The sequence below is a fragment of the Herpailurus yagouaroundi genome, unplaced genomic scaffold (genome assembly GCF_014898765.1).
Source record: "Herpailurus yagouaroundi ecotype Mexico unplaced genomic scaffold, PumYag 162, whole genome shotgun sequence".
NCBI lineage: Eukaryota > Metazoa > Chordata > Mammalia > Carnivora > Felidae > Herpailurus > Herpailurus yagouaroundi.
In genome coordinates, this window is record NW_024412403.1 from 56,134,781 (window position 1) to 56,148,584 (window position 13,804).

At 40.5% G+C, this 13,804-nt stretch overlaps 1 protein-coding gene across 1 annotated transcript in view; it reads right to left on the reverse strand.

Moving 5' to 3' along the window:
* Nucleotides 1–13,804, reverse strand: part of MYH15 (myosin heavy chain 15) — a 152,079-nt gene that overhangs the window by 122,883 nt on the left and 15,392 nt on the right. The window contains exons 8-11 of the mRNA XM_040484426.1: nt 12,395–12,458; nt 12,209–12,304; nt 2,810–2,913; nt 1,420–1,558 (exon numbers count right to left, since the gene is read on the reverse strand). Of these exons, the coding sequence (XP_040340360.1) occupies nt 1,420–1,558; nt 2,810–2,913; nt 12,209–12,304; nt 12,395–12,458 (403 nt within the window). The remainder of the gene's footprint in view (nt 1–1,419; nt 1,559–2,809; nt 2,914–12,208; nt 12,305–12,394; nt 12,459–13,804) is intronic.

Here is a 13,804-nt window from a genome sequence, read left to right on the forward strand (position 1 = left end):
AAGCATGGTGATGGTTGTACAACAATGTGAATGCACTTAACGTCACTGAACTATATACTTAAAAACAGTTAAAATGGTAAATTTTATGTTATGGATATTTTAGCACAATTGAAAACAAAAAAAAATTTTTTTTTAATTTTTTTTTCAACGTTTATTTATTTTTGGGACAGAGAGAGACAGAGCATGAACAGGGGAGGGGCAGAGAGAGAGGGAGACACAGAATCGGAAACAGGCTCCAGGCTCTGAGCCATCAGGCCAGAGCCTGACGCGGGGCTCGAACTCACGGACCGCGAGATCGTGACCTGGCTGAAGTCGGACGCTTAACCGACTGCGCCACCCAGGCGCCCCGAAAACAAAAAAGTTTAAGAAATTACTTGTTGAAAGATTTGAATGAATGGGTTTTCTCTTTTTTGCTTTAGCAGCCAGGAATTTTAGTATTAAATGAAATAATTATAATAACTATGCTTCCTTCCCTTTTTTTTTTTAAAGCTTATTCATTTATTTTGAGAGAGAGAGAATGTGAATGAGTGGGGGAAGGGCAGAGAGAGAGAGAGAGGGAAAGAGAGGGAGAGAGAGAATTCCAAGCAGGCTCCATGCAGTCAGGTCAGAGCCCCATACAGGGCTCAGTCTCACTGATTGTGAGATCACGACCTGAACTGAAATCAAGAGTTGGACGTGTAACTGAGCCACCCAGGTGCCCTGCTTCCTTCTTTTCATAAGGAGGATGCCTCAAATTTTTTTGGTAAGCAGGCAAGACTATAAAGTTTTTTTTTAAATATTTATTTTTGAGAGTGGGGGGAGAGGGGCAGAGAGAGAAAATCCGAATCTGAAGCTGGCTCCAGGCTCCAACCTATCAGCACAGAACCTGATGTGGGTCTCGAACTCATGAACCACAAGATCATGACCTGAGCTGAAGTCAGACGGGACGCTTAACCAACTGAGCCACCCAGGTGCCCCAAGAATATAGATGTTTTAATGTGAATATAAAACAAAGGGAAATGAAGCCATTGTACTCTCAACCCAATGGAAACTCTACTTTGGGAATTCTAAAGATCTTTGTTCACACCTCCATTATGTCATTTAATACATCTTCTGGTAATTTCCTCCTTTCTCTGTTTTTCTCAGCAGACTATGTGCTGACAGAAGGGCTTTCTCCTAGTTAATCCTATAGTACCCAAATTTAGCAAATTTACTAGCATTGTCAATAATTAAGGAAAGCTTCTCATTCTGAAATATTGGAATTATACATCAGAATGATGGTTAAGAGAAGAATTTTGAGGAGAAACAATTGAGGGAGATTGCTGATCAGTTTCAATGTTTTCAAAATCTAAGAGGCAAGGTAACTGCAAGGAAAAGGGAGCAGGGCTGGGCTCAGGGATTTGAACAGAATATATGCCACGGCCTCAAAGCAATTCTTACTTTCTGTGCCATCTGCTTCCACTTGCTCTTCTCTGGGTTTCTGTTTAAATTTCATGTTTCCAAAGTGCAGGATGGCTCCAATGAGTTTATAAGATCCATACTTCTCGTCAGGAAGGAAGCCCAAGATGTCCATGGCCCGCTGTAAAAAGAGAAACAGATGGCCATATCTTCATTTGCCTAATGGCTGCAGTAAGCACCTCACCCCTGCTGTGTGTCACACATCCCTACACTCCATAGGCTGTCAAAGGGAATGAAACAGATCGCCACAGCCCGAGGTGTGACAGCTCTGTTCAAAGCAATGCAAATCGGGCCTGTTGGCACTTGGTCACCCGCAGTCCGCTTATCCCTTTAAAAGAGAATTAGGAAGGCTTATTTAATTTCCAATAGTTTTAGAACTTTCCTTGGATGCCCTGCTCCTCTCTTCTCCCTTCTAGCCATTGATCATTAACTGGGTATATAAGGTAAATGGTTTTGTTTCTATTGTAATGGCAGAAAGTAACACTATATCTGGTGGGTTGCTTATTTGGGGGACTCCTATACATTTCCCCCGCACATACTTTATTCAAAGACTGGCAAAAGGAAGTGTTTCAGAAAAGAAAAAGCCATGTCACTGAAGACCTAAATCTTAAGAAGCCACTGCACGTGGTAAGATGTGTGTTCTCACACACTCCAATAGGGTAGAAATCGGTACAATCTTTCTAGTAGTTAATTTAGAATATGTATCAAGAGACTATAAAGAATTCATAATCCTTACCTAGTAAGTTTACTTTTGGGAATCTAGCATAAGGTGAATCTAATATACAGAAAAAGCATTTGCCTATAAACATTTACCACAGTAGAAAACAAATCAAAAAAACTTTGAGTCTCATGATAGGAGAATAGCTAAACACAGTACAGGACAAATGTATGATAAAATATTAAATATTCATTTAAATGTTTATGAAGAGTTCGTAATAACACTGAAAATGTTTATAAGATTAATCAAAAAAGCAAACTCTGTATACCAAGTAGTATATACAGTGTGATTATGATCTTTTATTTAAAAAAAAAAAATCTTCCCAAACCAGCTACATAGTAGCAACCCCAAATAGAAAAAAAAAAAAAAAAAAAAAAAAGAACAAAGACTATAAAGATATACCAAATAAAAACAGTGGGTGTCACTGAGTTGAAACATCTACCCATGTTGCCACATGTTCCAAAGTTACCATACTGACCAATGTGCACTTTTACAGTTAGTAGACTTTGAACAGCCACAGATCTAAAGGGGCTCCTTTCACCCTCCACCCCCAGAGGAAGGAAAGTCACTTCTCCTGGACCCTTCAGAAGGAAGATCTGAAATGCTTTCATTTCTCATTGTTATTACCAGACTTTGGTAACTAACAAGCCTTACATCTGTGGCCAGCAATTCTTCAGCATCATCCCAGCTGTCCATAGCAACTACTCCATGAGAGCAAAAGGGAAAGTCAGAGGGATTTCCAGACACCAGGAGCATGTCTGCAGTGGGAAAACCATCAGTTAAACAGTCAGAGAAATACACAAGGCTTTAGAAAACAATTGACCTATATTCACAGTTCATTCTTACAGCTGATAGCACACTTGTAAACAAGCCAAAATAAAATCCATATTCTTCAGCCAAACCTCTGCAATCAAATTTTGCCCTCTATTAACTTGTCAGTCATGTGTTAATGCCTCCCAAGGGAAGACCAGGCAGACCAAATCCAAAAGCAGATTCAATTGCAGCAGCTTGAATTGGTGTGAAAACAAAAACAAAAACAAAACAAACAAACAACAAAAAACCCAGATAATGTGGGTTGGCAAAACTTTGAAAACAGAAATTTGGCCTAGATACATGGTTGAGGGCTGAGGCCAAAGAAATGTTTTGTAAAATTATAAGTGTAAGAGGCCTGAATTTCAAAGGCTGGGAAACAGGCAGACCCTGGGGTTAGCACCCAGGAAATATTAGCAATGTAATCCTGTCATATGATGTCTTTCCTATTGGGAGACTGAGTCTGTCTTTCAAGGGATCCATAAATCAGCCTCTGTGTTCAGCACTACACCTCTGATATGTCTAAGACTCCTGACATGATTCACTTAGGAAACATAATGCAGGCAGAAACCAAGGCAGGCTGTCAGCAGCACATCAGCGACTGACTTGGCCAAATCACATTCACTGCTTAATGCCTAACATTTGCTTCCAACGAAGTTTCTTTGAGCTGATCTGATTTTCGTATTTGTCACTCAGCAAAGTGAAGCTGCTATCCTGCACCCCAAATCTCAGAAACAAATTGCACTTTGCGAATGTTCAGGGCAGCTTTATTTGGAAACAACCCAACTGTCCATCAAGAGTTAACAGACTGTTGGATATCCATACAACAGATTATTACTCAGCAAACAAAGGAATGAACTATGAACTATGTATGCTATGGCATGGAAGAATCTCCAAATAATTATGCTGAGTGAAAGCCAGACAGCAAAAGAGTATATACTGTGTGATTCCAAATTATAAAATTCAAGAAAATGTAATCTAATCTATAGTGACAGAAAGCATATTAGTAGTTGCCAAGGGACTGGGTGGGAAGGGAGAAACTCAGAGGAGTGAGAACAGGTTGGGGGGGATTATAAAAGATCATGAGAAAACTTTTGAATGGATACATGAATTATCTGGATTACGGTTATGGTCGCACGCATATATACATATGTCAACACTTACATTTATGTCGATAATGCTTCAAAGAAGCTATTTTATAAAAGTTAAAAAGTAAAAAGAAATTGAACCAGCCCAAAGGAAATCATGCCGAAGGCAAGTACTGTATTTATAGTATTTAATGTATTTTTAATAGAAATATAATCCTTAAATTCTTACTTGAATGATTCAAAGATCCTTTAAATGTTAATACTTCCCAAGAATCTCTTTATATTCTTTCTCATGCCTCACTTTATATCAACAAATATTTGCTGAGTTCAAACTATGTGCCAGGCATTGTAAGTTTTAGAGATACATCAGTGACAAGAAAAAAAAAAAAAAATCCTGCCCTGATGAAGTTTATATCCTAATAGGAGGAGACAAGAGACAGAAATGTTAAGAATAAGTAAAATGCATGAAAACATATGGGATGTAAGATGGTGATAAGTGCCATGGAGAAAAATAGCAGGGAAAGGGAATAAAAAGTATTGGCAATATGGAGGCACTTGGCTGGCTCAGTCAGGTGGAGCATGCAACTTTTGCTCTCCGGGTTATAAGTTTAAGCCCCACGTTGGGTGTAGAGAGTACTTAAAAATAAAATCTTAAAAACAAAAAAAGTATTGGTGATACAGAGTTACAATTTCCAAGAAAGTGATGAGGGAAGGCCTCTATAAGGTGACATTTCAGTAAAGACCTGCAAGAGTTGAGGGAGAGAACTGTGGAGATAAATGAGGGAGAATGTTCTAGATAGAGAAGAGCAAATGCAAAGGCCCTGAGGGGGAAGTTTGCCTGTCGTTTTGAGTGGCTAAGGTGGGTCAGGAACGGGCAAATGAAGGAAGTGGGAAATAGTAGGTTTGAGGTCCGAGAGGCATCAAGAGGACAGATGATAGCTGCTTACAGGCCAGAGTGAGGATTTGGGCATTTATGCTCGGTATGAGACAGGAAACCATTGAAGCTTTTTGAGCAGAGGAGTAATATCATCTTATTTATTATTATTATTATTATTATTATTATTATTATTATTATTACTATTATATTTACCATGGCTGTTGGGTTGAAGACAGAGGAAGCAAGGGTGGAAGCAGGAATACCAGGCAGGAGATGGTTAACTAATCCAGGAGAGAGGTGATGGTATTTGATCAGGGCAGTACCAACAAAGATGGTAAGAAGGCTTTTGAAAGTAGATGGAACAAGTGAGAATAAGGTGGGAGAAACAGATAATCAAAGGTAATTCCAAGGGTTTGTGGTGAGTCAAGCGGAAGGGTGGAGCTGCCTTCAATAGCCCTGGGAAACACTGTGGTAGCAGCAGGTGTGGGAGGGTGGTTCAGGAACAGGTCTCAGGCACATTAAATTTGAGATGCCTATCCATGAACTATGAATACATGCTATAGCATGGAAGATTCTCAAAATAATTACACAGAGTGAAAGAAGCCAGACAATAAAAGAGTAGATACCATGTAATTTCATCTTATAAATTTCCAGAAAATATTTTTTCACTTAAAGTGCTTTATACTTGTGTAAGCTAAACGGAAATGTACACACTGAAATCTCAAAAACCCTGAGGCATGCCCATTAACCTTGTTATGGGTTCTTCTACATGTCTTTCTTTTTTCCATAGGAATTTCCCTCAAACATCTAAAACCCATAGTTTTTACTATATACACAGCCTAAACCACAGCAATCTATGATTCTGTCATTTTACACTGTGAAAAATCCTCAAAAACTAGTGGTACAATAGAAAAAAAAAATCACAAGTAAATTTCATTATATGTCAGTCATATAATGTGGTCCTTCTCCAAACCAAGTAGAGAAATAAGGGTCAGTTAGCGAGGAGTCTAAAGTAGTGGAGATAAGTCTGAACTCCAAACTGTGGAAATCATCCAATAGAAACGATCTTTATAACTGTCAGCTTATTGTGCAGCCATTATGGAAAACAGAATGGAGGTTCCTCAAACCTTACACTAGTAGGTATTTATCCAAAGGATACAAAAATACTGATTTGAAGGGTCACATGCACCCCAATGTTTATAGAAACACTATCAACAATAGCCAAATTATAGAAAGAGCCCAAATGTCCATCAACTGTTGATACACTAACACACACACACACACACACACACACACACACACACACACGCAATGAACTATTACTCAGCCATCAAAAAGAACGAAATCTTGCCATTTGCAATGGTGTGGATGGAACTAGTGTATTATGCTAAATGAAATAAATCAATCAGAAAGACAAATACCATATGATTTCACTCATTTGTGGAATTTAAGAAGCAAAACAGATGAATGTAGGGGAAGGGAAATAAAAAATGAAATAAAAACAGAGAGGGAGGCAAACCATAAGAGACTCTTAACTATAGAGAACAAACTGAGCGTTGCTGGAGGGGAGAAGGGTAGGGGAATGGGTTAAATGAATGAGGGGCATTAAGAAGGGCACTTGTTGGGATGAGAACTAGGTTTCATATATAAGTGATGGATCACTGGGTCCTACCCCTGAACTCAATACTATACTGTATGTTAACTAACTTGAATTTAAATAAAATCTTGAAAGAAACAAAAAACAGTCTACAGGAGGTCACCACAAGATAGATGTAAGAACTGAGCCCCAGGGCACTCGAAAGTCACAGGCCAGATGAAAAAGAGAGACCCACAAAGAAATACCCAGAGATTTAGGAGAGGAACAAGGGAGAGTGGTGTACTAGAAGCCAAGAGGAGAGATTTTCAAGGAGGAATGGGTAATCAGTGGTGTCAAATATTGTCATAACTCTAAAGGTCAAAAAATCTCTATATATTCTTCTTGAAAGGCTCATTTGTGGTTTTAGTGATGACTCGAACCTATGTTTTCTGAGTTCCAGACCTAGAATTCCAACTTCCTACTAGACATTTCAGTGCAGATGGCCATAAGTAGCTCAAACCCAACACTATGAAAACCGAATCCAGGGTATTTACCATGTCTGCCCTGAAGCTATGCCTCTTCTGTGGTTCCTTATGCTGGTGAATGCAAGGCCATAGCCAGGCCAGACACCAAGGGGCCTTAAAATCTTGTCCTTTCACCTCCTTTACAGCCAAATACAGACATCATTTCCATGTCTTTCCAATCAAAGTATCTACTTAATCTTCTTTCTCTAGAATTGGTGTGTGATATGGGAGGAGGTAAGGATACAAAAATAACATGGTCCTTTCCCTGTAGGAGGCTACAGGAATCACACACCTAACCAGTGCTATCACACACCCACTTTTTAGGGTGGGGGATGTTTCAGTTGGATGTTTCAATTTACACCAAAAAAAACAAAACAAAAAGCAAAAAGAACCTATCTTCTAAAATTGTTTTGCCAAGAATTACCTTTTAGACCATTCTGAATTGTAACAATTCATATACTTTTCATTTTACACTCATACTGATTAAATTTTTTTAATGTTTATTTATTTTTGAGAGAGACAGAGACAGAATGTGAGTAGGTTAGGGGCAGAAGAGAGAGGGAGACACAGAATGCGAAGCATGCTCCAGGCTCTGAGCTATCAGCACAGAGCCCGACGTGGGGCTCGAACTCAGGAACTGTGAGATCATGACCTGAGCCGAAGTCAGACGTTCAGCCGACTGAGCCACCCAGGCGCCCCTACACTAATACTTATTAGGTCATTTTTGATCATTTTCATTTTGGTTGTGATGACCAAAGGTGCTATATTTGACGTTATTTTCTCTATGTTGAATATAGGAAAATAGAAACCTGGAAAGCCCCATGACTTGCCCAGGACACAATTAATAGTATATTGAATTTAAAACACAGTCTTTAGTATTTTTTTAAATTTTATTTGAGAGAAAGAGAGAGAGCTGGGGGAGGGGCAGAGAGGGAGGAAGACAGAGAATCCTAAGCATGCTCCCTGCTCAGCACAGAGCCTGATGTGGGTCTCTATCCCACGACCCTGGGATTATGACCTGAGCTGAAATCAAGAGTCGGATGCTCAACAAACTGAGCCACCCAAGTGCCCCTAGTCTCTAGTATTTCTGTTAGACTAAGCCACCTACCTACTCGAACCTGTGTTTGTAACTATAATCATAATTCCTTTCCTCCTTTGCATAGACAGAAGGAGGGTCTTGCTTCCAGATACACTTCTGGAAGTTATAAAGGATACTTAATGGGCTTTTGTTTTATCTCACTAACCAGAAATATGGCTGATGCATTGGCCTAATCATCTGGAGCAGATATAGTCACAATGAAGTGGTGGCTCTAAAAAATGTACAAATTAAATGCGTGAGTGTTTGAGGAACTCCGAAAGGCCTTTAGCTCAAAACATCTTCCCCCCTGGGCCTTATCAAAATTTGTTTTCAAGGAGCAATTAATTTTAATTGGGGTGAGGCTTGAAGTTACCTTGGAATATCATGTTAACAGAGATTCCTTTATTTAATTAATTTCATTTCTACCAAGAGAAATGGCCAAGAGAGAATGGAAAAAAAGCAAACAGTGAATACATTTTTGTGAGGCACTTATTAGGGCGAGGAAGACTATCTAGGCCACTAAAGGCCCCCACACAAGATTGTTGACCAGGCTGTGGGCATGTGGAGAATGGAGGAGATTTTCAGGAGGGCTGGAGAGAGCACAGACAGGGGGCACGAGAGGATGCTAAAAGTCAACTGCTTCACAACCACAAAATGTGCCAGTGTCATTTCTAGATCTCTCTTCAATAGCGGATTCAGAGAGCCCTTTAAGAGTGAGTATCTTATCATTCAAGGCTGTTTTCCATGTCATCTTGACATCAAATTTCACTTTTTGCATGGCTGCATGTTCTCCAAGATTTAGCTGAGTTCACTATGAAAAGGAGCAAAACTAACCATTGGACAAAAAAACAAAAACAAAAAACAAAAACACCTTAAAATCGCAAAGTTCTGTAGCTAGTCCCTCTATGCCACATAAGTCATCGTTACCAATTTCTCACACTGCCATGTACCTCTGAAGAGGTCGTACACTGCCCAGCTCCAGAAAGAATCATTCGCATAGTCTACAGCTTGAATAACATTCTCTAGAGTTAGGCCAGGCACCACCACCACACACACATCTTGTTCCTCCTAACAACCAGTGGGGAGAAAAGGGAGTAAAGATATGAGACTAGTTCAAGAGAGACATAATGGGTAAAAGGAGTACAACTTAATGTGCTCCAGACTAGGAGGTCCAGATGCTGACACTTTCTTCCCCCAGATGCATTCAGGCCACTAGTAGACGGATCAGGCGCACCTCTTGGCAACTTCCACATTGCCTTACTGCCACATACTAAAGTGAGCACTTAGAGCAGTAAGCAAAATGTTAGGGATTCCAAGAGACAAGGTCATGTTTCTGACCTTTCACCCTAGAGTTTCTACAGTAGTTGAATACCAAGAATGGGTACGATAAATGAATAGAAAAAAATAGTAAAGGAGAGAAGAAAAAATAGGAAGGTATATGCAGCACCAATCTATACAGTTGGTGTTAAGAATTAAGGAATTTCAAGGGGCCGTGTCTAAAGGGAGTAAGAAAGTGAGTTTTAGCCATGGCTTGAACAAGGGTCAACCTAAACTGAAAGGGAGTAAAGGCATGTTCCAGACCATGTAGAGACTAATTGGGGCCTGACTTTGGGGTAACACATCACCCCATTTCCTAGGCTTCTTCAGTGGGTGGCCAGCCTCTTGACTGATTTTCCATACCCAGTTCTTTTGTAGTACTGACAAATACTTCTATTTTAGGAAATTTGGACATTATCCTTATGTTGCTAAGATGTGTTCTCCTGTATCAATTCTCGGGAGATCTTTCTGAAGATCTCCTTTGGCAAACATGAATAAAAAGAGTTCAAATTTTAAAATGTCCCAAAGAATGACCAGTGGTGAGAACAAGTGGACTGACAATATCCAATTTGGACCACCAGATGTCAGCCTTTGTACAGTAATCAATCTCTGCAGCCCCCAAAGGCTCCACAAGATCAATGAATTCAAAATAAGCATGGTTTTCCCGTAGCAGCCCAGAGCCCTCAGATGGTTCTATTAGTAAACAGCTCCCCCAAGCCTTGCAGTCACTGCTGGTACCTACATTGGACCCTCTGTGTCACATACCCTGTACAGCATAGAAATTTGTGCCAAGAATGTTAGATTTGGCAGGGCTAATCAAAGGGAGATTAAAAAAAAAAATCTGTTCAAGTTTAGGTGGAGGGAAAGTGAGAAGAATAGTTGCTGCTTTCATATCACCAATTGCGCCTGTGGCAAATTTTCCAGTTTGCAGATATTTCCCCATTCAGTAAGAGCTCTTTGAAGTTGAAGGCCATGTGGTCAAAACACAGCCAAGTGTATGATTAGTATACTTAATCTAGGATAACAGGCTGGGGGGATTGTTCTCCATTAATTTGCTCACCTGGATCTTCTATCTCATCCCACATCCATTCCTGTGGGAGCATCATTGTCCTCAGTGGTTTACCTCATATGCAAGACCTTTGCAATCCAATCAATTTGTCATTCTCCCCATCCAATGACTTCCCATAGCACCTAAAATTCACTATAAACTCTGCCAAAGCCTGTAAGATGCCGCTTGATCTGGCCCTGCCCATCTCCCCCTTCGTTACCTTCTCTCCACCACCTGCAATGGACATTTTGCTATTTCAAGAGTAAACCAAATGCATTCCTGCTTCAGCGTCTTTGCATTTACTGTTCCCTCTTCCTGGAACTTTATTCCTGGACATCCAGCCTACTTGCTTGCTTATTCATACTATGGTCCGTGAAAATATTGCCTTCTCAGAGAGATCTTGCCTGACCATTCTATCTAAAATATAACCACATACCCCCACCAAGCCCAAATTCACTCTGTCCCCTCACCCTATGTTTTTTGTAGGCCTGCCATTCTCTAAAATTATATATTTCTTTGTTTACTTTCTTATTACTTGTCTTCCATACTAGAATGTAAGCTCACAAGGACAGAGACCTGTCTTATATCTTCTCCAACACCCATGCTTAAGCAACAGTGCCTGGTGCACACACAGCAATCCTACAATAAGTATTTGTTGAATGAATACATTTAGTTCATTCTCTTACCACACAAGTTACTTCTTCATTTCTGTTCATGGCACTACCTTTATCCTTGTCAAATTATAAAACTTGGGAGGATTTTTGACTCCTCACTTTCCCTCATTCCTATAGTCATTGCTAAGACCTGTCTATTCCTCTATGAATCCACTTCCTTTTCTCCCATTCCCACTGACACTGCCTTCAACAATACCTTGTCATCTCACAGCAGGGCTGCTATAGTCACTTCCGTCTAGGATCTCCACCTTCCATCCCTCTTCCCCACCACACCAGCTTCATTGTCCTTGCCTTCAACAAATCATGACCTCCTATTACCCTCCCCCTATAACACACATGTAGATGCATGCACATACACATGCCCTCCCAACTCCTTGAGTTCAGAAACCACCAGAATAAAATCTCCACTATTCCTATATCAGATCCTTTCCTTCAGTCAACTGGGTCTCTCTGCTGCATGATCTTGCCCTACCCTTTCCTGTCACTGTACCCACTGTTCCTCCCATAGGAAATATCCTCCACTCGCTCTGGTTAAATCCCCTTCCCATCCTTTATATCCCAACCCCAAGCCTCCCTTCTTTATAAAACTCCCATTGTCCACTATGCACCATAGTGGTGACTCCCACTTCTGGCCTCCTGTCTATACTACTCATGTGGTTCTAATCTTCTAATCATTGAAAGCCTTAAATTATTTAATATTTCTACACACATCTCTCTCTCTCTCTCTCTCTCTCTCTCTCTCATGCACATGTGTGTACACACACACACACACACACACACACACACACACACGCACACATTCATTTATGCCTGCTGGGCATCCTACCCACTTCTAAACACTACTAAATAGGTGGGGGAAAGGACTAACATTTACTCTCTAGCCATATAAAAGTATAGAACATTGGTTTTATGATTGGCTTAATAATTATTTACCTTATAGGATGAATAAACTGAGTTCTAAAGAGGCTAAGAGACTTATTAAGCAATCCTTTCCCAGGTCTGTAATCTGACTTCTGTCTTTTGTTTTAGTATGTCCCTAAGCTCCAGAATAATGCACTCACCATGAAGTTCTTTTTTTCCAGACAGAATTTGATAGAATATGTGGTAGTTTCTCTCTCCAGGCTGCTGGAAAACCACTCGGGATTTTTCAAACAAATCTGCAGGATGAGAAAAGGATAAAGATTCATACTTAGGTGTTCTTGCAAAACTTAGAAGAAAAGTAATCAAATAGTATAGTGGCTACTCACAAATATCGATGTCTGCAGATGACAGTTTGCCTGTGGCACAAAAGTGCATCCTGATGAATTTGCCCTGGGTGGACACAAAACACGGTCTCCTACTGAAACATTCTGAACAGTTGCAATGGCTTTATTACACACATTCCTCTCAAACTAACTACTTCCCCAAAGTTAAAAGAAAAATGCAACATGGGTCTGAGATGACACCAGTTAATGCTAGGAGCAAGCCAGAATGACACCAGGATTGGCAGTGGTCCTGGATTCTAGTCTCAGATCTGCTGACTTCTAGCTGTGTATTTTTGTGGGTGTTCTTGAATCATCTCTGGGCCTCAGTGTTCTTATCTGAAAATGAGAAAACTATTCTCCATGCAGCGAACCCTTTCATTTATTCAGCAAACATTTGTTGAGCACCTACTATGACCCAGGAGACCTGCTAGGCCATGGACATACCATGTTAGAAAAATAGGTGTGGTCCTTACTCTTCTAGATTCTAAGTGTAAGCAGCTAATGCAATGACATTAACACAGGAACATTTGGTGAGTCTTGAATCAAGAAGAAAAGTCAGTTGTGCAGGAGTTCAGTGAGTAAAAGGAGTCTGAGAGGTAGACAGTCACCAGGCACCATATCAGTAAGCCATGTGGGCCAGAGGAAGGAGTAAGATTTAATTTTATGTGTGCTCAGAAGATACTGGGAGATTTTAAGCAGAAAAATGATGTGATCACATTTATGTTTTAAAAATACTACTTTGGCATAAATAACAGTTGGGGCTCCTTCCTTTCTTCTCATGAAAAGCCATAGGACAGGATCCAATGGGACAGAAAGGCTGCCCAGAGGTGACAGATCCGATGTCAGAAGCCACAAGCAGCTAAGGAGACACTCAGTGGGGGATGCCTGGGTGGCTCAGTCAGTTAAGTATCCTACTTCGGCTCAGGTCATGATCTCACTGCTCATGGGTTGGAGTCTGCGTCGGGCTCTGTGGAGCCCAGAGCCTGGAGCCTGCTTCAGATTCTGTGTCTCCCTCTCTCTTTGCCCCTCTCCCATTCGTGCTCTGTCTCTATCTCCCCCAAATAAATAAACATTAAAAATAATAATAAAAAAAATAAGGTGAGGCATCAGTGGCAGCTAGATCTTGCAGGATGGGGATGATAGTGCCGGGCAGAAGGCCAGCTGGTGGAGGTCATCCATTTGAAGAGGGAGTCAGAGCAGGATAGCAGCTGGGCAAGGGAAGGAGAGTGGCTACAAGCACTGGGATTGAGCCACTAAGTTAACAAATGTCGGGCAATGGGAACCACACACACACATACACACACACACACACACACACACAAGTATACACATATATGTGGATTTATACACATACATTTATGTATACATACATATATACACAGTACTAATTGAAATCATTTAACCTAAGTTTCT